Consider the following 26,252-nt stretch of genomic DNA (forward strand, 5'->3'; position numbering starts at 1 on the left):
GGAGCTGTGGAATCACTGCTCGGGCAAGTCCAGGAACCGAAGCATGAGCTGAGATCTGTGGGGAGAGTAGGAGTTGCCGACGGCAGGCGGAGAAGCAGGGGTGGGCGCCTCCAGCGGGGAGACCAGCACGTGCAAAGGTCCTGGGGCAGGAAGGAGTGAAGACGCTGGGCAGGGTGAGGAGGAGGAGGGAGTGCTGGGTGGGAGGGGGCGGGGGCTGATCTGCTCTCCCTTTGCCGTCCCTGCAGCCATGGTGACCCTTGCTGGGATCAGCATCTACATAGCGTATTCGGCCGCCGCCTTCCGGGAGGCGCTTTGTCTCCTGGAGGAGAAGGCCCTCCTGGACCAGGTGGACATCCGCTTCGGCTGGTCCCTGGCCCTGGGCTGGATCAGCTTCATCACCGAGCTGCTCACCGGGGTCAGCTTCCTGGCAGCAGCCCGCGAGCTCAGCCTGAGACGGAGGCAGGACCAGGACGTATGAGCATGGGAGCTGGGTCGAGGAGGGGAGGGAGGGGCTTGGCCCCAGAGCGTCATCGACTCATCTCCGTGGGCTGTGTGGTCCCTTCTTCCTCCAAGGCCACTCGGGGAGGCCAGGTGACACCCCCCGCCCCAAGCCCCGCGGACTAAGCTCGGGGTCTAGCTGTTATCTTCGTGCCTGTGTGCTCACGTCCATGTGTCCGTGTGGCCTGGCTGACCCAAACTGCTTCACAGGAAATAAAAATGATCCTTTAATGACACACAAAGCTTTACAGAGTACAAGGTCCTGGCAACCTCTCTCCCTTCATTTCCTCCTCACCCGTGCCCCTTGGATCAGCTCCTTGGTGGGTCTGGGAAAGGGAGAGGGTGCCCCACCTCCTGGGCCCTGTAAAGCCTTGAGCTCTCTCTGGGGAGCTTTTGGCCTGGAGTTCCTGTTGTTCTAAAATAACTCTCAAGACATTGGCTTTCTACAGGGTCGGGTGGTCGGGTTAGGTCTACAGTATGAAGCTGCAAGACTCCTAAGAGGTCGGCCAATTGATAGAGCACTCGTCAGGATGAATCCTACCTTTTCCGCCCTCGGCAGAAAAACCCGTCCCTCCTTTCATCCTGGTGTTCTGCCCCTGGGAATGGGCTCCACATCTGGGTCCCTTGGGGCAGTGCTGTTCACATTTAGCTTGCCCAAGACCCTATGGCAAGCGTCCCCAAACTTTTTACACAGGGGGCCAGTTCACTGTCCCTCAGACCGTTGGAGGGCCGCCACATACTGTGCTCCTCTCACTGACCACCAATGAAAGAGGTGCCCCTTCCTGAAGTGCGGCGGGGGGCCGGATAAATGGCCTCAGGGGGCCGCATGTGGCCCGCGGGCCGTAGTCTGGGGACGCCTGCCCTATGGGCTTGTTGGTACTCACAGGCTGATGCCACCCCAGGGTGTCTGAGCCAGGAGGCCTGGGTGAAACCCAAGAACTCACATTTCTACCTAGCTTCCAGGAGATGGTGAGGCTTCTGAACCAAGCCACCGTTTCCATAAATACTGAGCCAGGGCATTTGTTAAGTGACAGGGAAGGGTTGTCACCTTGCTGCACTTAGAATCACCGGGTATCTTCCAAAAATTCTACTGCTCTGGCTGCATCTTTGATCTGATATTCTCCAGGGATGGAGTCCAGGTATCAGTGTCTTTTAAGAGCTCTCCAGGCAATTCTAGCCCCAAACCGTGGCTGAGATTCTGTTCCTGTAAGGTTCCGAGTCATGAGATGGAGGGGGAGGGCCTGAGGAGCCTTCGGCTTAGGAAGGTCTCTGGGAGGTGCTGATGGTTTGGGGAATACTGGTGTGGATTAAAAGATGACAACACCGTTATCAACAATATAACATCATCATCGCTGTGACATCAGCATTGTCTGCATCAGAGCTGACACCCACTGAGTACTTTCTATGCACCTGAGCTATTCTCCATGCCAGTCAATCAGCCAGTCACTCAACAAACACCCAGTGGAAGGCCAGTACACACCAGCAACTAGCGGGCAGTGAGTCTTCCAGACCCAGCCCTTGCTCTCTGGGGTGCCGCATGATTGAGGAGAGAGAGACATATGAAATGTGTGGCCCGTGTTGAGGACAAGCAGATAAGCAAAGCAGGGTACAGATGAGGAAACTGAGGCACCAGCGGGTTAACATAACTGGACTAAGGGCATAGGAGAGAAAGGGCTGCAAACGGGAGTAAAATTCAGAACTACCTGATCCCAAGACGGTCCTCCGCTAACTCCCGCCAACGCCTGTGCTTCTTTCCTGGCTCTCCGTTCCTGGGGTCAGGATGTTGCTGTGACGTCCTGTCCAATCTGGAACGGCGCAAATGGCGTGGATGACTCACAAGGCCCCACAGGAGTAAAGGTTTGCCAGGCTGAGGGTAAAAGAAAAGTTTTTGCAGTGAGGGCAAGCGTACTACCGAAAGGGCGGTCTCTGCTTCCACCTGCTGGTCATCTTCTGGAACTGCACCAGAGGCAGGATTTCATTTCCAAGTTAGTTTCAGCCCACCTAGCGTCCAGGGCTGGATTAAACACTGCAGGGTAGGAGTCCTCAGCTGGGGCAATTCTCTCCCCCACCTGACGTTTTGGAATGTTTGGAGACAGTTTCGGTTGTTCTGAGTGCGTGTGGGGAGTGGTATTACTGGCATCTCCAGTGGGAAGAGGCCAGGGATGCTGCTCAGCATCCTACGATGCTCGGGACATTGGGTCCCACATGTCCACCGTGGGAAATGCTGAGACACGGCTAAGCCAGCAACAGTGAACAATAACAAACCAAAACCCCAGGAACTGACAACATAGAAGCCTCTCATTCATTTGCCCAGCCATCATGCATTCAATAAGTGCCTGCCAGACATCTGCTATGTGTCAGAGACTATTCCAGGGACTGGGGACAGACACATGAGTGGGGATGGCCAAGAAGATCCTCACCCTTCCTAGCTCATATGGGAACAGATGATAAGCACATGAACCCATAATCTATCTCAGAGATTCAGACAGTGATTAATATTACGAAGAAAACAAAACAGGGTGATGAGGCTGGGTTTGACGGCTCACAGCTGTAATCCCAGCGCTTTGGGAGGCTGGGTGGGGGGTGGGGGTGGATCGCCTGAGGCCAGGAGTTCGAAACTAGCCTGACTAACATGGTGAAACCCCATCTCTACTGAAAATATAAAAATTAACTGGGTGTGGTGGGGGGAGCCTGTAATCCCAGCTGCTTGGGAGGCTGAAGCAGGACAATTGCTTGAACTCACGAGGTGGAGGTTACAGTGAGCTGAGATCGCACCACTGCACTCCAGCCTAGGTGACAGAGTGAAACTCTGTCTCAAACAAAACAAAACAAAACAAAACAAAACAAAACAAAACAAAACAAAACAAAACAAAACAAAACAAAACAAAACAAGGTGATGGCATGAAAGGTGTCTGGGAGACATGCGATGTGACTCCAGGGAGGTCGATCAGAAAGGGCCTCTTGGAGGAGGTGACATTGTGAGACTTGCATGAGGAACCTGCAGGTAGGGAAACTGCAGACCAGGCAGGTGACAGCACACAAAGGCCCTGAGGTGGAGGGGGCTTCTGTGTTTGAGGGAAACAAAGAGGGAGGGTTGATTGAGAGAAACAGGAGGTCAAAGGAGAGGTGGGGAGGGAGAAGGCACTGGGTGGTGCTCATGGCCCTGAGTAAGGAGGTGCTGAGGATTAAGTGGGGTTGGGATGCTGTTCTATTCTATTCTGTTCTGTTCTGTTCTGATCTGTTCTGTTCTGATCTATTCTGTTCTGTTCTTTTCTGTTCTGCTCTGATCTGTTCTGTTCTGATCCTTTCCGATCTGTTCTGATCTGTTCTGTTCTGTTCTGATCTGATCTGATCTCTTCTGTTCTGTTCTGATCTATTCTGTTCTGTTCTGATCTGCTCTGTTCTGTTCTGATCTGTTCTGTTCTGTTCTGTTCTGTTCTGTTCTGTTCTGATCTGTTCTGTTTGTTTTTGATCTGTCCTGTTCTGATCTGTTCTTGTCTATTCTGATCCCTTCTGTTCCATCCTATCTTGCCCTCTCCTCTTCTATTTTTCTATTCCACTTGGATTCTCTCTTGACAGCAATGTACCTTTAAGACAGTGGTTCACAACCCTGGCTTCATATTAGGATTAGTGAATATAAGACGTGCCTTTTGCCTTCTGCCATGATTGTGAGGCCTCCCCAGCCATGGGCACTGCGAGTCCATTAAACCTCTTTTTCTTTAAAATTTACCCAGTCTCAGGTATGTCTTTACTAATAGTGTGAAACAGATGAATGCACCCAGCCTCAGTCCCCAGTGCTGACGTTGGTGCCTTCTCCTGGAGGTGAATGTTGGGCTGATGGGGGATCCTGGCAGGTTCAGGCATATGCCTCACATGTTGAAGTTGTAACTCCAGGACTTGTAAATGTGACTTTACTTGGAAAAGAAGTCTTCACAGTGTAATTACTATAGTCCAGATGAAGTTATATTGGATTAGGGTGGGCCTGAAATCCAATGATGGGTGTCTTCCTAAGAAGACCATGTGAGGATGGAGAGATACACAGAGAGAAGGCCACGTGATGACAGGGCAGGGTTGGAGTAGTGCTGCCACAAGCTGAGGACCTGAAGCCACCAGGACACGGAAGAGGGAAGGAAGGGTCCTCCGTTGGAGTCCTCAGATGGTGCATGGCCCACCTGATACCTTCATTTTGAACTTTTTTTTTTTTTTTCTTTTTGAGACACAGTCTCATCTCACTCTGTTGGCCAGGCAGAGTGAAGTGGCGTGTGCTCACTGCGACCTCTGCTTCTTGGATTCAAGTGATTCTCCTGTCTCGGCCTCCCTAGTAGCTGGAATTATAGGCGTGTACCACACGTCTGGCTAATTTTTGTATTTTTAGTAGAGACGGACTGTCACCTTGTTGATCAGGCTGATCTCGAACTCCTGACCTCACATGATCTGCCTGACTCGGCCTCCCATAGTGTTGGCATTACAGGCATAGGTCACCGTGCCTGGATTGACTTTGAACTTTGGACCTTCAGAATAGTGAGAGAACACATTTCTGTTGTTTTAAGCATCATCTAATTTGTGGTGGTTTGTTAGGGAAGCTTGAAGAAGTTATTAAAGTCACTGTATCACAAGATTATTTCCGAAAGATCAGAGTGTTAATAACAGCTCACATTACCAAGTGATGACTGTGCTGTATCTTTGTCAGTCTTCCCATGATGTCTGTGAAGCAGGTGGAACCTGCAGGTAGGTTCCCACAATGAGGAAACTGAGGCTCCGAGGCAGGAAATAATTATCCAAGTTCATTTCCTGGATTAGTTGTTTCTGGAAAATGGACCAAGGCTGTTGACCAGGACCTGTGCTCTTAAGGGCCACACACATTTTCTTTGTACCTGCCTAACAAATCACCCAAGATGTAATGGCTAAAACTAGCAGTGACCCTTGTATATTTCTTGTGGTCTTTGAGACTTGAGGATCATGGAAGGGCTCAGCTGGGCGGTTCTGGTTTGGCCTCTCTCATACAGTAGCTGGAGCTGGAACAGCAGGCAGTGGAGCAGCTCAGGGCAGGCGGAGCACTTCTCTCTTTTCGTCTTCTTGGGGCCTTTCCATGTGGCTCTCCATATGGGCTAGACTGGGCTTTCTGACAATATGGCGGTATCAGAGCTGTTGGGAGGCTTATATGGCAGTTCCTGGGTCCAAGGCTAGCGCTCCCATGGGCAAGGTGGAAGCTGGATTACCGTTTGTGACCTAGTCTCAGGAGTCATATAGCATCCCTTCTGCCACAGTCACAAGCCTGTTCTGATTCACAAGGACAGGGCACAGGCCTCGACCTCCCTGGGAGGCATATCAAGGTCATATTGTAATAAGCGTGTGGGGGATTGGAGATATACTAGAACCACCTTAAGAAAGCACAATTTGCTACCCTCTCTTAGTGTAGCCTATTGTCTCAAGCCTCACCAAATCCTTGTTTCTACTGTGGGATCTCAGACACCTCCAGCTCTGGTCCCCAGGAAAATCCAACTACTTAGTTGCATCCTCAGCAAGAATAGGGGCTGGAGAGGTCAGCTGGGGCCACGTTACAGAAGGCCATAGGGACGAGCATTGAGATCAATGTGGACGGTTTTAAAAAATTGTGATAAAATACACATGACTAAAATTTACATTTTAATCACTTTAAAGTGCACATGGGTCGGGCACCATGGCTCATGCCTGTAATCTCAGCACTTTGGGAGGCAGGTGGATCACCTGAGGTCAGGAGTTTGAGACAAGCCTGGCTGACATGGTGAAACCCTGTCTCTACTAAAGATACAAAAAATTAGCCAGGCATGGTGGTGAGCACATGTGATTCCAGCTATTCGGGAGGCTGAGGCTGGAGAATCGCTTGAACACAGAGGCGGAGGTTGCAGTTAGCCGAGATCGCATCATTACGCTCCAGCCTGGGCAACAAGAGCGAAACCCCATCTCAAAAAATAAATTAATAAGGTGCACACAACTTAGTGGCATTTACTACCTGCATAACGTCATGCAACCATCACCACCATCTAGTTCTAGAACATTATCATCCCAAAAAGATGAAGAGGATGAATGTTTTCACCTCTTTTCAACCCAAAAGGAAACCCAGTGGGGAGTTCTAGGGAGGAGGTGATACTTTTGTGCCCTAGAAGGATCTCGGTCTACAGCTTGAGTGATGGGCTGGAGCAGCAGAGTCTGGTAAAACTGCAGAGACAGAGGCCAGCAGAGGGGCTGCTGCGTGTGTAGATGAGAGAACGTGCGCAGAGCCGGCGGGAAGGAGAGAAGAATTCAGACTTGGCATTTACAAGGTAGAATTGATGGACTGGGTGAGTGATTGATGCAGGAAGAAGAGACCAGGTTCCCAGATGAAATATGAGTGTGGACGGTATTGTGATTCACAGAGCTGGAAAATGATGAGAGGCATGCCGACAGGTTGTGTTGAAGGAGGGAGTAGATAGTAAATTCATTCTGGAAGACAGCGCTGGAGACACTGTGGGGGTATCCGAGAGGGACACATCCAAGAGGCAGTTGGAGATATTTCTTAGGGTTGGGTCAACCACTTCCCCAACCTTGATACTAGTGACATTTGAGGCCAGATACTCTTTGGTCTTGGGAGCTGCCTTCTGCATTGTTGGATGTTTGGCAGAATCCCTGGATTCCACCCAGTAGATGCCAACTTCACCCCTCTTTTCCATGATGACAATCAAAAACATCTTCAGATATTGTCAGCTGTCCCCTGGGGGACATGATTGCCCTGGTAGAGAATCACCTGGTCAGATGCACTGGGGAGTCATCGACATGAAAATGATAGCGAGGTAGGGGGCAGGTGCAACTGGACTCCGGACCCAATTGAAGACTGGTGAAAGCTGGGAAGAAGTACCGAAACAGACATCCACCAGCGCCATGACAGCCTACTGTTGCCATGACAACACTAGGAAGTTACCAACCCTGGCAATGGCAACACACTCCCCTACCAAGTTACTGCTCATTTTCTAGCCATTCTGAAAGGCTGCTCCTTAGTTAGCATGTCATTAAAAATGGGTACAGAGAGGATGGCACAACTTCCCGGAGCTGCTCCGCTCAGCACACTGCCTCTGGGTTAGCCCTGCTCTTGCAGGAGCGGTCACCGCCACCTGTCACCCTGCCACCTCCTCAATACAGCTGTTTTCTTTCTACCACGGGCTTGCTCTTGAATTCCTTCCTGGGCTAAGCCAAGAACCTGCCCTGCATCAGTAGTGCAAACCTCCGGGTCCCATGAGGCGCTCAGAGATTCAGAGTGACATGCGAAGAGAAGAGAGCTCAGGAAATGTGCACGATAAACACCAACTTACATGGGCGAACCAGAGGAGACCGCAAAGGTTACTGAGAAGGAGTGATCAGGGAGAAGAGAGGAAAGAAACCCTGTGACTGGGCAGGTCCTGGTACTAAAGGCTGCCTCACCTGACTTGCAGCCACCCACGAGACCACATTTCCACGTTTACTTCTGGGAGACGGCAGAGCACGGGGGCTCAAGGCACAGGCTCTATGGACGTTTGAATTCCCAGCTGTGGTATCAAGGACAAACTGCTTACGTTCCTTGTCCCTCCACTTCCTCATCCTTAAGACAGGGCTCACATCAGTTCCTTCCTTCAGGGTTGTGGTGGCCATTACATGAGTTACAGCAGGCGAAGCGCTTAGAACAGGACTTCTCATCTGTGAGTGCTAAGTCAGTGTCAGCTGCTCTTATGATGCTGCTCTGACTCGTTTCCAGCCCTTTTGAACCTGGCCTCACTCCTTGAACTTAACGCCATCATTGTTACATTCAGCAAATATTTATGGAAGACTTACCGTGCACCAGCAGACACTGTGTGGTGAGCAAAACAGAAGCAGAGCTCACCCCTGTGGTTGGGGGTGGGGGATCAACTGAGTGTCACATGCATGGTTCCAAACGGAGACAAGTGCTGTGACGGGGCTATGAGAGGCCAAGGAGACCCTCTCTCTGCTCAGCTATGGTGCCTCGTCTTTATTATTCTTATTTTTAGAGACAGAGTTTGGTGCAATCATAGATCACTGCAGTCTCGAACCCCTGGTCTCAAGCGATGCCCCTGCCTCGGCTTCCCAAAGGGCTGGAATTGCAGGCTTGAGCCACTCTGCCCACCCCCACCCATTTTTCCCCCCCGAAGTCACACAGCCTCATCAGTTTGCAGGGCTGAGGCATTCAATGAAGGGGAAAATCGAAGGACCGAAGGCCTTTCAAATGCATCTCTTATTGTTCTGGAGACAGTATTACAGTGAAGCAGGCTTAGAGAGGCCAAGGTGGGCGGATCACTTGAGCTCAGGAGTTAGAGACCAGCCTGGGCAACATGGTGAAACCTCGTGTCTACAAAAAACACAAAAATTAACTGGGCATGGTGGCGCATGCCTGTGATCCCAGCTATTTGGAAGGCTGAGGCATGAGAATTGCCTGAACCTGGGAGGCAGCGGTTGCAGTGAGCTGAGATCGTGCCATTGCACTCCAGCCTGGGTGACTGAGCGAGACTCTGTCTCCAAAACAAAACAAAACAAAACAAAACAAAACAACGAGCAGCTGCAGTTACGTGGGCCTGTAGTTCCAGCTACTTGGGGAGCTAACATGGGAGGAGAGCTTGAACTTGAGAAGTTGAGATTGCAGTGAGCCAAGATCACGCTACTACACTCTAGCCTGGGCGACAGAGCGAGACTCTGTCTCAAAAAAAAAAAAAAAAAAAAAAAAAAAAAAAAAGAAAGAAAGAAAAGAAAAAAAAAAGATTCAAGTCTTTGAATCTCCATCTCCTGATTCTTTGGATTCTACAGAGATTTCCATTCTCCTGAAAGAGTTCTCTGGCTACAGGCAGCCACAAGGAACACCCATGGCCAGATTTTCCAGAACTTCAATTTCAAAGTGACAGGAAACAATGACCCTTAAATCACAGGTCTCGATTCTTGATCTGGAAAGCAGGGGCACTGAGCTGATGCCCCAGAGCCAGCTTAGCGTTTCTCAGACCAGAGGAATGAAACGGTAGCGGTCAGCACTCCGGTGCAGTCCCGCAGTCGCCATCCCAGCCTCTCCACCACGCAAAGGGTGAGAGGAACAAAGGGAAGGATGAAGAGTCAGAAGAAAGACCTGGCAGGAAGCAGGAACCTCGGCTGGATTAGCAAGTGACCAGAACCACGCCATCAAAGGACCCGGATAAAGGATGGAGATCACTCGGGGAGAGCTTAATACAGGCAGCTTCAGTGGTAAGCGACCTAAAGTGACTGATCAAAGACGACTTCCGAATCACAGCTCTGCGGGCCCTGGGAGCTGCTTAAACCGGAGGATCAAGGGCTGCTGGGTGGGGAGGGGAGGGGTTTGTGCAGAAGCCAGAAAGGTTTCACCTTCAGGGCAGGAGGCTGGGGTCCCTGAGTTAGAGGATTCAGGAGCAGGTAGGTTCCTAGGGCACAGCCATTGTCTTTTTTCCCCTCTTTATTTTGAAATAATTATAGTCTTGCAGGAAGTGCCAAAAATAGTACATAAAGTCCCTTGAACCCTTCACTTATCTTTCCCCGGTGGTGACATCCTACATAACGGCAGTGCCATATCAAAGTTGGGAAGTCCACATTGCAATACTGTCAGTTAAGCAGCTCTTACCTTGTGTGTGTGTGTGTGTGTGTGTGTGTGTGTGTGTGTGTGCGCGCGCGCGCGCGCGCGCGCACGCGCGCGCAGTTGGTGCAAATTTCTACCATGTATAGATTTGTGCACAGCACAGTCACAATGCAGAACTTTTCCATCACCTCAGTGGAGCTCCATGCAGCTATGCTTTGTAGTCTTTTTAATTTTCCCTTAAAGAAACAGAGCCTTGCTCTGTTGCCCAGGCTGGAGTGAAGTGGAATGAACATAGCTCACTACAGCCTCAGCCTCCTGGGTTCCAGTGATGCTTCTACCCTAGCCTCCCTAGTAGCTGGGACTATAGGCACATACAACCATGCCTGGCTAATATTTACTTTTTTTTTTTTTTTTTTTTTTTTTGCAGAGATGGGGTCTTGCTGTGTTGCCCAGGCTGCTCTCAAGTTCCTGGCCACAAGTGTTCCTCTTGCTTTAGTCTCCCAAAGTGCTGGGATTACAGGTGTGAGGCGCTGCACCTGGCCCTCCTTGCAGTCCTTGCTTGTCCCCTGGCAATCACTCATCTGTCCTCTATCTCTGGAATTCTGTCATTTTGAGAATGGCGTAGAAATGGAATCATAAAATATGGAAACTTTGGAGATTGGCCCTTCTTCACTCAGCATAATACCTTTGAGATCCATCCACATTGTTGCGTTTGTTCTTTTTCATTGCTGAGTAGTATTCCATGGTTCTGGTATAGTACAGTTTGTGTATCCAACAACCTAGTGAAGCACATTTGGGTGGTTCTCAGTTTTGCACAATTGTGACCATGGGTTTTACATTTGGTACATGTTCTTGAATGGAGAAGTTTAATAAAACACCCCTAGAAACACACTGTTAAATTTTATTTCAGGATATTGTTTTAGATGCTCTTGTAATATCAATTGTGCTATTCTATGAAAGGTTTTGGAAAGATGAATTTGAAAAGTTGATTTCCGTCCTGCTTCACAGAGAGAAAGCCAATGTTTCTTGTCAACCTTTAGTATGTTTACAACTGAGGATACTGGGAATGTTGTCACTGATAAACTTTCTCTCTTTGCTTTGGCCACCAGGAAGTTGAGTTTGGGACCAACTGTTCATCTGTGAAATTCTGTTCTTATGCGATGCTCACCTAATTTGGCCTTGACGTTTTCATCTTTGTTTTTTACCTTAAATATTATTGTAAGTACAACAGTGCAGAGAATTTTTACCAGAGTTCTAGGGGATCCTGTCTTTGGAGAAAAAAAATCCTCCAGTGGTAGAGAACAGAGCATGTTTCCTGGGAGACACATTGCTCAGGAGAAGAAGAAAGAGTGAGCAAACAGGTTGGTGGGAGACCTCCGTCACCTTTGCTAGACTTCGAACTTGTTTAGGGTCAGAACCATGTAGCATTTATCTTTGTAGTTCTGCAAATCAAGCACAAGGTGAGGTGCAGAATAGCTGTGCCCAGTAATGTTTGCTCACTCCTCTTCTACTGTGGTTCTCTCGGGAGGAGAGTCGTGGATGTTCTATCCTGTGGGTCTAGCCAGGACCACTAGGTGAGGAAGGGAATCAATCTCTCTAGCAGCCACAAGCATGTGTGGATGTGGGAGTAGACAGGAGGTGAAACTTCAGAGCGCCAAGAGCTCAGTGTTTGTTAGGAGAGTCCAGATTTTAGATTCCACAGAACACAAGCAAAATTCTAGGGTACTGTGATGGTTAATACCAAGTGTCAACTTGATTGGATGGAAGGATGCAAAGTACTGTTTTTGTGTGTATCTGGGTGTTTCTGGGTGTTGCCAGAAGAGATTAACATTTGAGTCAGTGGACTGAGAAAGGAAGACCCACCCACAGCATAGGGAGGCACCATCCAATTGGCTGTCAACACGGCTAGAAAAAGCAGGCAGAAGACGGTCCAAGAAGCTGACTTGCTGAGTCTTCGGCCTTCATCTTTCTCCTGAGTTGGATGCTTCCTGCCCTCGAACATCAGATTTCAAATTCTTTGAATTTTAGACTCTTGGCTTATACCAGTGGTTTGTCGGGGGCTCTTGCTTTTGGGTCTTCGGCCACAGACTGAAGGCTGCGCTATTGGCTTTTCTGCTTTGGAGGTTTTGGGGCTCAGACTGGGCCACTGCTGGCTCCCTTGCTCCTCAGCTGGTAGACAGGCTGTGATGGGACTTCACCTTGTGATCATGTGAGCCGGTTCTCCCTAATAAATTCCCTTTCATATATACTTCTATCCTATTAGTCCTGTCCGTCCAGAGAACCCTGACTACTACAGGAAGAAGTTCTGTTACTTACTTTTCATCATGGCAAGTAAGTCCATCAAGTAAGTCCATCATGGCAAGTAAGTTCAGCCATCGCCCGAGCACAAGGACACAACCCTGCGTACAAAAAGGTAATCATTACCATTTCCTGTTACAACCATCTCTATCTCTCCCTCACACATACTGGAAGGAAAATATGATATCTTGGAATAAAAGGTTGAACTTTAAACAGAATGCATGTGAACTTTTATGCTTTTCTCAGTTCACACAGATCTTACTTTGAGGTCATGAATTCTTTTGTATTGTTGTTGTTGTTGTAGAGATGGGGTTTCACTCTTGTTGCCCAGGTTGGAGTGAAGTGCCTTGATCTTGGCTCACTGCAACCTCTGCTCCTGGGTTCAAGGGATTCTCCTGCCTCAGCCTCCCTAGTAGCTAGGATTACAGGCATGAGGCACCACTCCTGGCTAATTTTTGTATTTTTAGTAGAGATAGTGTTTTGCCATGTTGGCTAGGCTGGTCTCGAACTCCTGACCTCAGGTGATCCATCTCCCTCAGCCTCCCAAAGTGCTGGGATTACAGGAGTGAGCCACCACCCCTGGCCTGAGATCATGCATTCTTAATGCAGGCAACAGCTGGATCTCTCTCCCTCACTCTCTTCATTAAATTGGAAGACGCTTTATTTCTCTTTAATACCAGCTCCTCCACTGACTACGTAAAATTGAAATATTTCACATGGTCATTCCCGTCAGTTAAAGGAAAACAAAGCATTTTTCTTATATGGGTACATTTTTTTTGGTATACGTATATACATGGCAATTTTTAGCTCACTTCTTACGGGCAAGAAAAAGGACAAAAAAATGCCTGTCAGATTTCATCTCTGCTCAGAGAATTGGCTTTTAGGAAAGTGAGAAAGGTGTCGAATCATACAATGGTTTATGGCCCTGCAAAGGGTCGCAGTACAGCAAACAGATACACTGTACACCTGTTCTATCATTTCAAGGGTGTGTGTGGAATGACGATTAGGAAGAAAAGTTTAAAAGACTCATCAGGGAGGTAATAACGGATAAAAGGTTGTAAAGCCATGCTGTACCTGGCTAGTATCTGAGAACCATTGACCTTAACTGTAGGAAACTATAGAGGTACCATCCAGGACTCAAGCAACATGCGTTTTAATCGCCAGAGTTTGCTATGGGTCAGGCACACTGCCAAACCCTTTAAATGCATCATTTCACAGCAACCCTGAGAGGCAGGAGCTCATATTATATCCGTTTCACAAATGAGAAAATCCAGAGGCAGAGAGGCTAAGCCACTTGCTCAGTCAGGGTCCCGCCGTTACCAGGGTCTCAAGCCTGGATTCAAACTCACAGTATCTAACTTATTTGAAGAACAGTCTTTTCAGAGGGTCTTGCTTGCAGCCGTTCCAGGAGCGTGAAACTTGCATTTCCCCTTCCTCATGAAATGAACAAAGTCTGGCCAAATGTTTTGGCCAGAGTCTTGTTCCTTGAATCCTTATCACCTGGGCTGGGAATCATTTCCACGGCCCCAACAAATCCAGATGTTGGAGGTCAAAAGAGCAAGCCACAGGCCCATCAATGGAGTGATGGGCCTCCCAAGCCCGGCAATTAAGAGGGGATTCTCAGCTGTGAACGTGCCTGTTGGCTTCCTGATGGAAGTCTCTCAGGCTAATTAAATAACCATGACTGGTTGGCACTTCCCCACGACTTCGCTCAGAGGCCACGCAAAGACCTCTTTTTACCTGAGAAGACAACCTTGCCAAGCTTCGTGCTCAGAAAAGAAAGCAGGCCTCTCTGGGAGCAATGGGAATGCATTTCAGGACAAGGGAGGGCCTGCACAGAGACAGAGTCCGGTCTAGTGTTTTTGCTTAACACCTTTGGATAAATCTTGGTTGTACATTCTGTCCGTTCTTACTCCTCATCCTCCACACAGCTGCTGGGATTGGGTCTTTAATGCAGACATCATGGCACCGTTCAGCTCAAACATTCCTTCATGATGCCCTCTTTCCTCTAGCAGTATTTGCTGTCAACGAGACTGCACGATCCCTCAACAGAATTCCGGAAAACAGCCTGAGAACATGTACCTGCAGCAACCGTTATTTGCAGACTGGATAAACATGCTAACGGGTCCTGTACACACAGGTCTTTGATAAAATGCGTAGATACGTTTACCCAAGGCTCAGCTGGTGGTGGCTTTCCCCTGTCCTCCCAGTTAGCTTTAGAAATAAACATAGCCCAACCAAATAAGAACAAGCAAAAGCTATTTATTCAGAGCTCGCCATAGCAAGGGAGTCAGCCAGCATCACTCATGTTCTGGCAGAGACTCAGAGGTAGATGGAGGAGAGGGAAACCTTTATCGCAGAAGAGAAAGAAGACTCCAGGTGTGGTCTGATTGGAGCTGCTGTCATGGGGAACCTGAAGGTGGGATAATTAGAAGTGGGCATCTTCTGTGATCTGGCGGGGGTGTCTCTTTAGCTTTCTTTGGTTTATCCCCAGTTGGAATCAGGGACAAAAATTTTAGGGAAGCTATCAGTTATTATTTGAACCCTGGGTATTTGGGACTGATTGTTACAGAGGTTGTTGCTTGGCTTCCTGAGCCAGTTGCTACGTATAGCGGCCAGATTTCCTACAAGTCTGATTTCCAGAGAGCAGGCTGGTGCCCTGGGCTGCTGGCTGCAGATTGTTGGGTCAGGGTTCTGTCTTTATATAGATTCTGGCCACTGCCTGTACATTTAGTCTCTCGGGTAAATGTGTAAACCTAAAGAGATCACATGACATTCTTGGCTTCTCATTTATAAATGCTTACAATTACCGACAGGTAACAAGTAGAAGGGACACAAATCACATGCGTTGATTTAACAGTTTGAAATGAGTTAAGAAATTCTATAATGTGTACACAATCGATCTTAAATACCGTGATGCACGTAAAAGTGTTCATTAGGATTGCATGTATGTGTTTACGAACATTTACACTCTTAATAGAATTGTTTCATTCATTTTGAGCATTTTGTTTTTGTTTTGAGACAGGGTCTTGCTCTGTTGCCCAGGCTGGAGTGTAGTGACATGATCATAGCTCACTATAGCCTCCATCTCCTGGGTTCAAGTGATCCTCCCGCCTCAGCTCCCAGGTAGCTGGGACTACAGGCACACATCACTACACCCAGGTAATTTTTAAATTTTCTATAGAAAACTTAAAATTTCTATAGATAGGGTCTTGCTATGTTTCCCAGGCTGGTCTCAAACTCTTGGGCTCAAGCAATCCTTCACCCTCAGCCTCCCAAAGTGCTGGGATTACAAGCATGAGCCACTGAGCCTGACTGAGTATTTATTTGTGAAATCAAAGGTTTGAGAATTTTAAGAAGAATAAAATATGTAAGAAACTGATAAAACCATAGATGAAATGCTAATACAGTAGGAGAAAGGAGATAAGGGAGCTCACTGGTTCTCAAAGCGTGACCCCTGAATCAGCAGCATCAGCCTTATGTGGGAATTTGTTAGAAAAGCAAATCCTCAGGCCCCACTAATGATCTACTGAATTAGAAACTCTGACAATGACACCCAGCGATCTATATTTGAGTAGCGCTCTAGGTGGTTCGGATACACATGAATATTTAAAGACCGCAAAATTAGATTAACATATCAAAATGTAACTTGATGGCAACAGATGATAATGATGATGACAATGATTTTGCTTTTTTTTCTGAGACAGAGTATGACTCTGTTAGACAGGCTGAGTGCAGTGTGTGATCACAGCTCACGGCAGCCTCAACCTCCCCAGCTCAAGCAATCCTCCTGCCTCAGCCTCTTGAGTAGCTGGGACTATAGGCATGTGCCACTATGCCTGGTTATTTTTTATTTTTTGTTGATAAGGGCTTTTGCTATGTTGCCCAGGCTGATCTTGAACTCCTGGATGCAAGTGATCTTCCCACCTTTGCCTCCCAAAGTGTTGGGATTATAGATGTGAGCCACTGAGACTGGCTGACAATAAATTATCGATCAAGAACATAGAAGAAAGAGGAGGACATTTAGGAAGAAAAGAGAAAGGGTACAATATAGGCATGATTACATAAAAAAACAGGAGCATCTGATAAAACGGGTCCACAAGTTATAACCACACTGGAAACACATACTGTGGAAACTGTATTTCAATGCTAAGCCTCACAAGATAAGATATGAGAGAGGGAGGGAGGGAGGGAGCGAGGGAGGGAGGGAGGGAGGGAGGGAGGGAGGGAGAGAGAGAGAGAGAGAGAGAGAGAAGATGATGGGGAGAAGAGTAACCACTTGGAATAGACACACTCATATTTTATTTATATCTCTGAGGAGAACAGTGTGTGTTTTGCTGGGTGCAGCTATTTTTCAAATGTCTATAAATTTGATTGGGTTGAACAAAGTACAAATTAATTTAAATGCATCACTGAACTTACGATGACTTTTGCTGTGATGTGTTTTCTCAGTCAATTTGCACTGAACTACTGCCATGAAATCTCTGAACACTAAAAAGGGGTACCCCTATGTAAAGCAGTTATAGTCCAGTGGCCTGTAGGGTAATGTCTAAACTTATCAGCAAGCTCTGTTCCTACGTGTCTTATGAATTATCCTTCCTTGTTTCAACAGGTTGGGTCATCTACTGACTGCTCATTCACTTGTATCTTATAGCAATATCAAGTCACTTGATTTTTTTTTTTCTTTTTTTTTAGATGGAGTCTCCCTCTATTGCCCAGGCTGGAGTACAGTGGTACAATCTCAGCTCACTGCAACCTCCACCTCTTAGGTTCTAGTGATTCTCCTGCCTCAGCCTCCCAAGTAGCTGGGACTACAGGTGCACACCACCATGCTCAGCTAGTTCTTTTTTTATTTAAAAAAAATAAAAAAAATTTTTTTTTGCATTTTTAGTATATACTGGGTTTCACCATATTGGCCAGGCTGGTCTTGAACTCCTGACCTCGTGATCTGCCTGCCTTGGCCTCCCAAAGTGCTGGGATTACAGGTGTGAACAACCGTGCTTGGCCACTTGATGTTCTTAAAATTCAGCAGGTTTTGTCTGGTGAACTCCTATATATCCATTAAGACCCTGCTCAAATGTCACCCCCTTTACTTCCCAGTAAACAATGTACCACTTGAGTGAGGAGACCATGTGTTTTCTTCTCTATATGCACAGGACCCAGCTTAATGCCGGGCTCAGTTAATGCTAAACAAATATTTGTTGAGTATTCATTTACCACTTAGACAAATTATACTTGTTATTTATCTAAAAGGTGTGCTTATTTGTTAAGTAAGACATGAGAGGGCTTGCAAGTATCCTTTGCTTGTTCTTTGCAGCTTGCCTATACAAAGTTGTTTGCTATTGATGAGTCAGTAAATGAGAAACAAAACAAAAACAGCAACAAAACCACAGTGAAGGAAAATGAAAATCAATCAGCAAAAACCTAGGCTAATACTGTTGTTACTCTTTATCATGGCATTTAGCTTTGAGCTTCCTGGCAGTCTAGGCAAAAAGGAAAAGATTGGGTTACATTAGCCAGTTTGACTCATGAATCACAGGAGTTTATCAAGAGAGATACATGGTTTTACACAAGGAATTTATAGGTTCCTATGTGATGAACATCGATAAAGTGTTAGATTACTCTAGTAGCAATAGAGAATATTTATGTGTTCATTCTTCAAATATTCTTTGGGCATTTGCTCTTTCCTAGACATCGTGTGGATATTGGGCTACAAAAACCAATGATACGTTCACATTCTACATGAGGAGAGAGAAAGGTGGATTCATGCAATATAGCGTGATACAGTCCATGTTAGAAGGAAAGTCAGAGGCTCTAGCAGCCCAAGGTAGGAACTTTGGCTGTGGTTGAGAAAATAAGGCTTTGGGGGAGGAGATGACATCTGAGCTGAGTTTTAAAGAATGAGTTGGGTTGGCCAGATGAAGGGGTGTCACAGGAGAGGGAACATCGAATGCAAAGTTTTGGAGGAATGAAGCATGGTGCACCACTCCATGATGCAAACAATTCAATAACACTAGGGTGTTGGGCGATAGCGGAAGCAGGTGAAATTGACAAGGTAAACAAGCAAGTGCCACACCATAAATTATCCCCAATGACACCAAAGGACCTTGGTCTTTGGGTTCTGCAGGGCAGGGCAAGGCGGGCTATAAAATGATTTAAATAAAAAAGTGCCATAGTCTAAATTATGTGTTTAAAGATGAAGAAATGCTCCTTATGCCATCTCTCCTTAGTCCCCCACCGGGGCCCAGCTTTGCTCTGTAGTCAATCTGCACTGGTCCTAAGTTTCTTTGCTACGAGGCCAAGCACTTCCAAAACACTGAAGCCTGAGCCGACATCAATTATGCTGAAAGGGGGAAAAATTAATTAAAAGTTTTCGAAGGGCTGTGTTCTGTATTATTCTCTATTTTCGTGTTATCAGCAACGCTGCCTTTTCTCCTGGCTGGGAGTTATTACAGTACAACATTTTCATGTTGCTTGTAGGGTAATTATGTCAAATATATGGGAGATGATAAGCGGCAGTTTGTATTATTCTGTGATTCATCTCCATACATTCTGGCATTTCAATCTGGCCTAAGGAGGCTACATTTGCTATACTCTGGTGCAGAGGGAGGATGTGGGGAAAAGCCGGGAGGACTGGGGAGTTGAGATGAGGTGATTCCCAGTTCCCGCAAAGAACCCACCAATCCCAGGCTCAAATTCCCCTGTTCTTTCCAAGGCTCATTCAACGTGGTGCTTCTAAAAGTGCACCTGCATTGTTATACACATGGCACCCTCCTACCCTCTTTGCTGGCCTCCCCCAGCCCAAACCCACAGAATCAACATTTAGAAAGTTATAAAGCCAAGGAATTTGCATTTCCAACTACTCCCTGACAAATCATTCTTACATATTTAGAATTTTTGAAAAGCAGATCTAGCACAATCCGTCCCAGTCCTTTGCAAACCTGAAATCGGATATGAAAGTTTTTCAGGATGGTGCTGGAGGAGCAGATTTGGGAATCTCAAATCACCTGAGATGACCAAGGGAGACTGTCGCATCTCCTTATCTGCGTTTCTTGAAAAATGTACAATAGGTGGAATTGGTTTATTGTTACCCAGAGGAAGGATAAGACATCTCTTGTAAAATGTTAAAAGAGGGAAAATAACATTTCTTTCTTTCTTTTTTTTTTTTTTTTTTTGAGATGGAGTCTTGCTCTGTTGCCCAGGCTGGAGTGCAATGGTTCAATCTCAGCTCAATGCAAACTCTGCCTTCCTGGTTGAAGATTCTCTGGCCTCATCCTTCTGAGTAGCTGGGATTACAGGCGTGTGCCACCATGCCCAGCTAACTTTTTGTATATTTAGCAGAGATGGGGTTTCACTATGCTGGCCAGGCTGGTCTTGAACTCCTGACCTCGTGATCCACCCACCTTGACCTCCCAAAGTGCTGGGATTACAGGTGTGAGCCACAGCACCCGGCCAAAAGAACATTTCAGTAGAGGTTCCAGACACACACTTTGGGAATGAGCCCTGTAGTTGGAACAAAGTCTGAAGCAGGAGAAATCTTGGCACAGGATGTAGAGGGGTGCCTGGTTTCACATCCTCCTTGGTCAAGGGGTTCCCCGCCCTGAATCACCTTCAACATCTAAACCAGGGAGGGTGATAGCGGATGACTTCTCCAGCAAGCACGATGCTATTCTGCTGCTGCATTTCAACCTAACGTTAGGGTCCTGATGAAAGCTGCCTCGTGGGGTGGTAGATCCCTCAGAGGTGAAGTTTGTATCGGGCCACTGTGCTTCGTCCCTCTAAGCCATTCCGGTTGGGGCCAGACCTTTTTGATCCTTACAAGCCTGACTTCTTGACTCCTGCAGAATTCCAGAATCTTCCCAGTTCCCAAGTGGAACCCTCTGCCAAATAACCCCCTATACAAACAGGCAAAAAATATTGCAGTTTATGTCAGGTTCTCTTTAGTCTATGATTTATTGATGGAGAATATGAAATTTTCATTAAAACAGACTGCTGTTTCTCACTCATTTGTCACATTTCTAATTTGTATTTTAAAACATTAATAAAACTGACACAACTAATTATTATTCAAAATGTCAAATATATTGAAGATGTGGGACTGGAATGAAGCTTCATGTTGTAGCAGAAGGAGGCATTGGTTCAAGAAAATTATCTCTTGGTTACACTGAGCTCTTTCCCCTTCTTGAACCTTATGGTCAGATAAATTGTCTTTGATCTCCTAATAGATACCACTGTTTACAAAGTACTTTTTTTTTTTTTTTTTTGAGATGGAGTTTTCACTTTTGTTGCCCAGGCTGGAGTGCAATGGCATGATCTCGGCTCACTGCAACCTCTACCACCTGGGTTCAAGCGATTCTCCTGCCTCAGCCCCCCAAGGAGCTGGGATTACTGGCCTGCACCACACACCTGGCTAATTTTGTATTTTTAGTAGAGATGGGGTTTCTCCATATTGGTCAGGCTGGTGTTGAACTCCCGACCTCCGGTGATCCGCCTGCCTCAGCCTCCCAAAGTGCTAGGATTACAGGTGTGAGCCGCTGTGCCCGGCTAAAGTACTTTCTTTTTTAAAAATCCTGAGATATTATCCAGTAGCGCTTGGGGAGGCCCCGGTTTATGTCTGTGGTCTTAGTATTGTTAATAATGTATCACGGGATTGTCCATATTTGTATGACAATGTGTATCAGGTTCTAAGACTGTAAGGGCTTTTGAGTTAGACATAACTGGCTCACGTCCTTGGTAACCATGTGACCTCTCTTTAGCCCATTTCCCCATTTGTAAAACGCAGCACATAATAGCACCAACTTCATGTTATTGTCATAACATGTTTAGATGATACAATATAGTATGCATGGCATATAACAAGAGATCATTATATGATTGCTGCCACCATATTTGTGGCCATAATTATCATTAGACCCTGCATGGGCCTGGTCCAGACTTCGCTCTAAGCCCCACCTCACTTTACACCCCCGGGTGCAGCCTCTGTCTGGCAGCTCCGGACTTCTTTCAGTTCTATGTGTATGCCTTTGCCACAGGGACTTTGTATCCACTGCTTGATCTTTTAACCTGAGTCCCATCTCAGCTCAAACATTATTCCCCAGGGAAGCCTGCCCAGATCTCTCTCATTAGGTCAAGTCCACCTGTTGTCAGCTCTTGAAACATCCTACATCTCTTTTCTGTACCAATTGTCATTGTAAAAAATTAGCAGGTACCTGTGTGATGCTTTGGTTTATGGCCATCTCTCCCACCAGTCTGTAAGCTCTGAGAAGACGGGAACTGCATCAGTCTTTGCTTACCACTGGTTCCTAGTACCTGGTGGAATGCTGGGCTACAGTGAATGGTCAATAACAATTGGTTGAATGGGTGAGTTGAATCTCACTGCTTTCTGACTCATCAGTTCTACCTCATCTGTTCCTATCAACTCCCAAGTCCCCCTGTCGTTTTCTGTATCTTTCATTGACTATCCATCCTTGGATAAAATGGGTGCTATTATAACAGTAATAATAGCTGAGATTTTCGGAGTGCTTGCTATATACCACGTATTTTACTTGCATTATTTCTCTGAAGACTTATGATAATCTGATGAATTCAATGCAGTCATCACCACCCCCATTCACAGATGAGGAAACTGAGGCGGAGGTAATGATACCCAGCAGGTGAGTGACCAGCTGGGATTCTTGCACAGGTGGCGTGACTCCATGGCTCCTGCCTCTGGCTGAGACTGTTCTATTCCTCCTATGAACTGTTCTATGAAAAGATAGTTCATCACTGTATCCTCAATCTCTGGCCAAGTGCCTGAAACATAATGAGTTCTATAACTATGTATTTAATAATTTGAAATTTGAAAGAATAAATTCTGATTATTAAATTACCACATTTTTTTGCCCGATCCTGTGGCTCAAGCCTGTAATCCCAGCATTCTGGGAGTCTGAGGTGGTCAGATCACCTCAGTCTGGGGTCAGGAGTTCGAAACCAGCCTGGCCAACATGGTGAAACCCCATCTCTACTAAAAACACAAAAATTAGCCAGGCATGGTGGTACGTGCCTGTAATCCCAGCTACCGCAGAGGCTGAGGCAGGAGAATCGCTTGAATCGGGGAGGTGGAGGTTGCAGTGAGCTGAGACTGTGCCACTGCACTCCAGCCTGGGTGACAGAGCGAGACTCCGTCTAATAAATAAATAAATAAATAAATAAATGGCATATTCTTGAGTTGTAATTTTTTTTAAGTTACTTCCAATTTTTTTTTCTTTTTTAAATTTAGGTTTCAGTCACAATCTGGGTATCTCATGGAACATGTGACCTATATTAACAACATTGTCTTGCTTGTAGCGGTGAATAAATATTTAAGGATCCCTAGGCCCATTGCACGCAGGGTGCTTCCAGCGGATACAACCCGGAATTCCAGGATGGGATCTGGAAGAGGGAAGGCTCAGGGGTCATTTTCCTTGGAGAAGGAAATTGAGGTGTGGGAGGTTGGAAGGAAATGGTGGGATGAGGCTGCGGGAAAGATCTGTTCGGGCATCTGAGCCTGCTTGTAAAAGGCAGAGCCCTCCTCTGGGTCTCATGAGGGATCAAAGAGAGAAGGAGCCTTTGCAGAGCTGAAGCAGTCACTTGGGCCAGGGGCAGGTGTTTTGGGTAAGTGGGTCTTGGGTTGGGATTATGCTTCCAGCTTCTCTACCCTCCCACCCATCAATTCCTTTTTCAGAGGAAAAGAATCCCGGAATCTTGTGTCTTCTAGATCCCATTCTGGGATTCCAGGTTGTATCAGCTGGAAGCGCTGTGAGTGCTATTGGCCCAGGGATCCTCAAACATTTCCTCAGCACTGCATACAAGGCAGACGTTGTTCATAGGTTCATATAGGTCACATGTTCCGTGGCAATGCCTAAACTGAAAAAACGGGAAGTAACTAAAAAACAATCGCAACTCACAGATATGCTGTTTAATACTCGGAATTTATTTATTCGTGTGAACATCAAGTTACGGAGTACATATTTATTGAGCTCCTTATATTCCAGGCATTTGACTAGAGATTGAGGATTCAGTGATAAACTGTTTTCTCATAAGTCACAAATAGATACATTATAAATGATATAACTTAAAGATAACACAAATTTATCTGCTGTATTAAAATTAAATATAACACAAATGTATCTACTGTATTAAAATTAAATACATACATACACACCCATCTGCAGTGAAGTATACGTAACATAAAAACACAGCACACACATTCTTTGTCTAGGTTCATACAATCATATTGTCTAAACTTCCATGGGTATGATGGGTACACGATGACACTTCCCTCTTCTGCCTCAGGTCTCTGTCTGCCCACTGGGTTATCTCTCAGCACACCCAGCACCATCAATTCTTTGGCCTCCCCTCCAGAGCAAAGACGTTTATCCTTTGCTTTTGGAGACGTGATCTTGTTCTGTCACTCAGGCTACAGAGATGTGGCAGGGTTGTGGTGCTCTGCAGCCTTGGTTTCCTGGGCTCTTGTGATGCTCCTACCTCAGCCTCCTGAGTAGCTGGGACTACAGGCATGCACCACCATGCCAAGCTAATTTTTTTTTTTTTTTTGTAGAGACAGAATCTCACCATGCTACTCAGGCTGGTCTCGAACTCCTGGGCTCAAGCAATCTGCCTGCCTTGGCATCCCAAAGTGCTGTGATTACAGGTGTAAGCCACCGTGCCCAGCCTCAGAGCACAAATGTTTAAATACTGGCCCCCCCACGCCCTGCGACACCTTTCTTTTTCTTTTCTCTCTTGTTATACACAAATGGGAGCAAAGTAAACAGTGTTCTAACCTTGCCTTTTATGCTTATACCTATCTTGGAGGTGGTTCATATCAGTATACAAAAACCTTCCTTGTTCTTCTTTACAGCTGCTTTTTGATAGCTCCACGGATGTCAGTGGTGAATTATTAACAGTAAATCAATAGAATGGAAAACTTCTGCAGGGCTTTGATATCATGGAAAGAAGTTCCTGGTATAAAACGTAATGGAGGAGAAAACCAGATTGTAGTTTCACACCATATGGTATTATCATGGTTATGAAAAATATAATCTATATGTGTATGTGACTAGCTACATGAATTGGGAAGAATGCTTTTTAAAATATTAGCATCAGTTATATCCCAGTGGTAGATTTATTGTCATATATATGTTATGTGTATATATACATAATATCTATATATCGAGACAGAGTCTCACTCTGTTGCCCAGGCTGGAGTGCAACGGCACGACCTTGGCTCACTGCAACCTCTGCCTTTCAAGTTCAAGCCGTTCTCCTGCCTCAGCCCCCCAAGTAGCTGGGACTACAGGCATGCACCATCACACCTGGCTAACTTTTGTATTTTTAGTAGAGATGGGGTTTCACCATGTTGGCCAAGCTGGTCTCAAACTCCTGACCTCAGGTGATCTGCCCGCCTTGGCCTCCCAAAGTGCTGGGATTACAGGTGTGAGCCACCATGCCCGGCTTGTTTTTGTTTTTTGAGACAGGATCTCATTCTGTTGCCCAGGACGGAGAGCAGTGATGCAATCACAGCTTTAACCTCCTTAGCTCATGAGATATTCCTGCCTGTGTCTCCCAAGAAGCTGGGACCACAGGCATGCGCCACCACACCCAGTTAATTTTTAAATTTGTTATTATTTTTTATTGTACTTTAGGTTCTGGGGTACATGTGCAGATCATGCAGGACGGTTGCATAGGTGCATGCATGGCCAGGTGGTTTGCTGCCTCCATCCCCCCACCACCTATATCTGACATTTCTCCCCTCAATATCCCTCCCCACTCTCCCCACCCCCGCTGCCTCTCCCCTAGTCCCCTCCCCTGCCCACCGACCGCAGTGTGTGATGTTCCCCTCCCTGTGTCCACGTGTTCTAATAGTTCTTATATTTTTTTGTATGGGGTCTCATCTTCTAGCCTAGACTAATCTCCAACTCCTGGGCTCAAATGATCCTCCCACCTTGGCCTCCTAAAGTGATAGGATTACAGGTGTGAGCCACCACACCTGGCCTGTATTTTTAATAAAATGAAAAATGCGTGATTCCTACAGCCTTGACAAAGGAAATATTATCTTTGTTTTGAAACAAACAAGTGCCCTTCACACCTGCTCTGCCTTTTACTACTGCCTTAGGATGGATAATTAGACCATGAATGGTGGTGATTCCCAGTGCCTCTCCTCCCTTTTCTTAGCTCAATGCCTGGGATATGATGAAGACATGGAAGCAAAAAACTCAGAACAAACAAACAAACAAACACAAAACGACAACAACAAAGAAAAAGAAAAAGAATAAGCATCTGAACGTAAGGCAGCAAGAATGGCTTTGTCAGAGGAACCTTCGAATCTATTTTAATTTGTTTTAGCATTTCATTGCAGACTTCATTACTTGAGCTGACTTCAGTAATAAAATAAAGTAGACTCTCCCCATTGCTAGTGTTGAGATACTGAGGTTGCAAGTCAACCTCACCCAAGTCAACCTTCTCATTTTAGAGACGAGGATGTTGGTTTTTGAAGAAGATATCAAGGCGTGGTGGTTAGCTATGTAGAAATTATTATATGAAAAGCTTTCAAAACATACAAGTACCTGGGGGCTAAAAATAATAAAATGGGTTATTAGAGATGAAAGAATTGGGATTCAGGACTTGTTTCAAACCCTTCATTTTTTTTTTTTTTTTTTTTTTTTTTTTTTTTTTAGAAAGAGTCTCGCTCTGTTGCCCAGGCTGGAGTGCAGTGGTGTGATCTTGGCTCATTGCAACCTCCGCCTCCCAGGTTCCAGTGATTCTCCTGCCTCAGCCTCCCGAGTAGCTGGGATTGCATGTGCATGCCACCACACCTGGCTGATTTTTGTATTTTCAGCAGAGATGGGGTTTCACCATGTTG

The 26,252-nt window shown here is 46.3% G+C and overlaps 1 protein-coding gene across 2 annotated transcripts in view; it reads left to right on the plus strand.

The window, feature by feature from the left end:
- TMEM114 (transmembrane protein 114) overlaps positions 1-24,499 on the plus strand; it is a 44,716-nt gene extending 20,217 nt beyond the window's left edge. Inside the window, exon 3 of one of the 2 annotated variants that reach the window (XM_039478217.2) lies at positions 24,252-24,499. In XM_039478217.2, the coding sequence (XP_039334151.1) occupies positions 24,252-24,262 (11 nt within the window). In that variant the 3' untranslated portion in view covers positions 24,263-24,499. Of the gene's footprint in view, positions 1-245; positions 735-24,251 lie in introns of those variants that run through there. The other variant, XM_074383181.1, reaches the window with a different exon arrangement.
- The last annotated feature ends 1,753 nt before the right edge of the window (positions 24,500-26,252 follow it).

This window comes from Saimiri boliviensis, chromosome 12 (assembly GCF_048565385.1).
Source record: "Saimiri boliviensis isolate mSaiBol1 chromosome 12, mSaiBol1.pri, whole genome shotgun sequence".
NCBI classification, from domain to species: Eukaryota; Metazoa; Chordata; class Mammalia; order Primates; family Cebidae; genus Saimiri; species Saimiri boliviensis.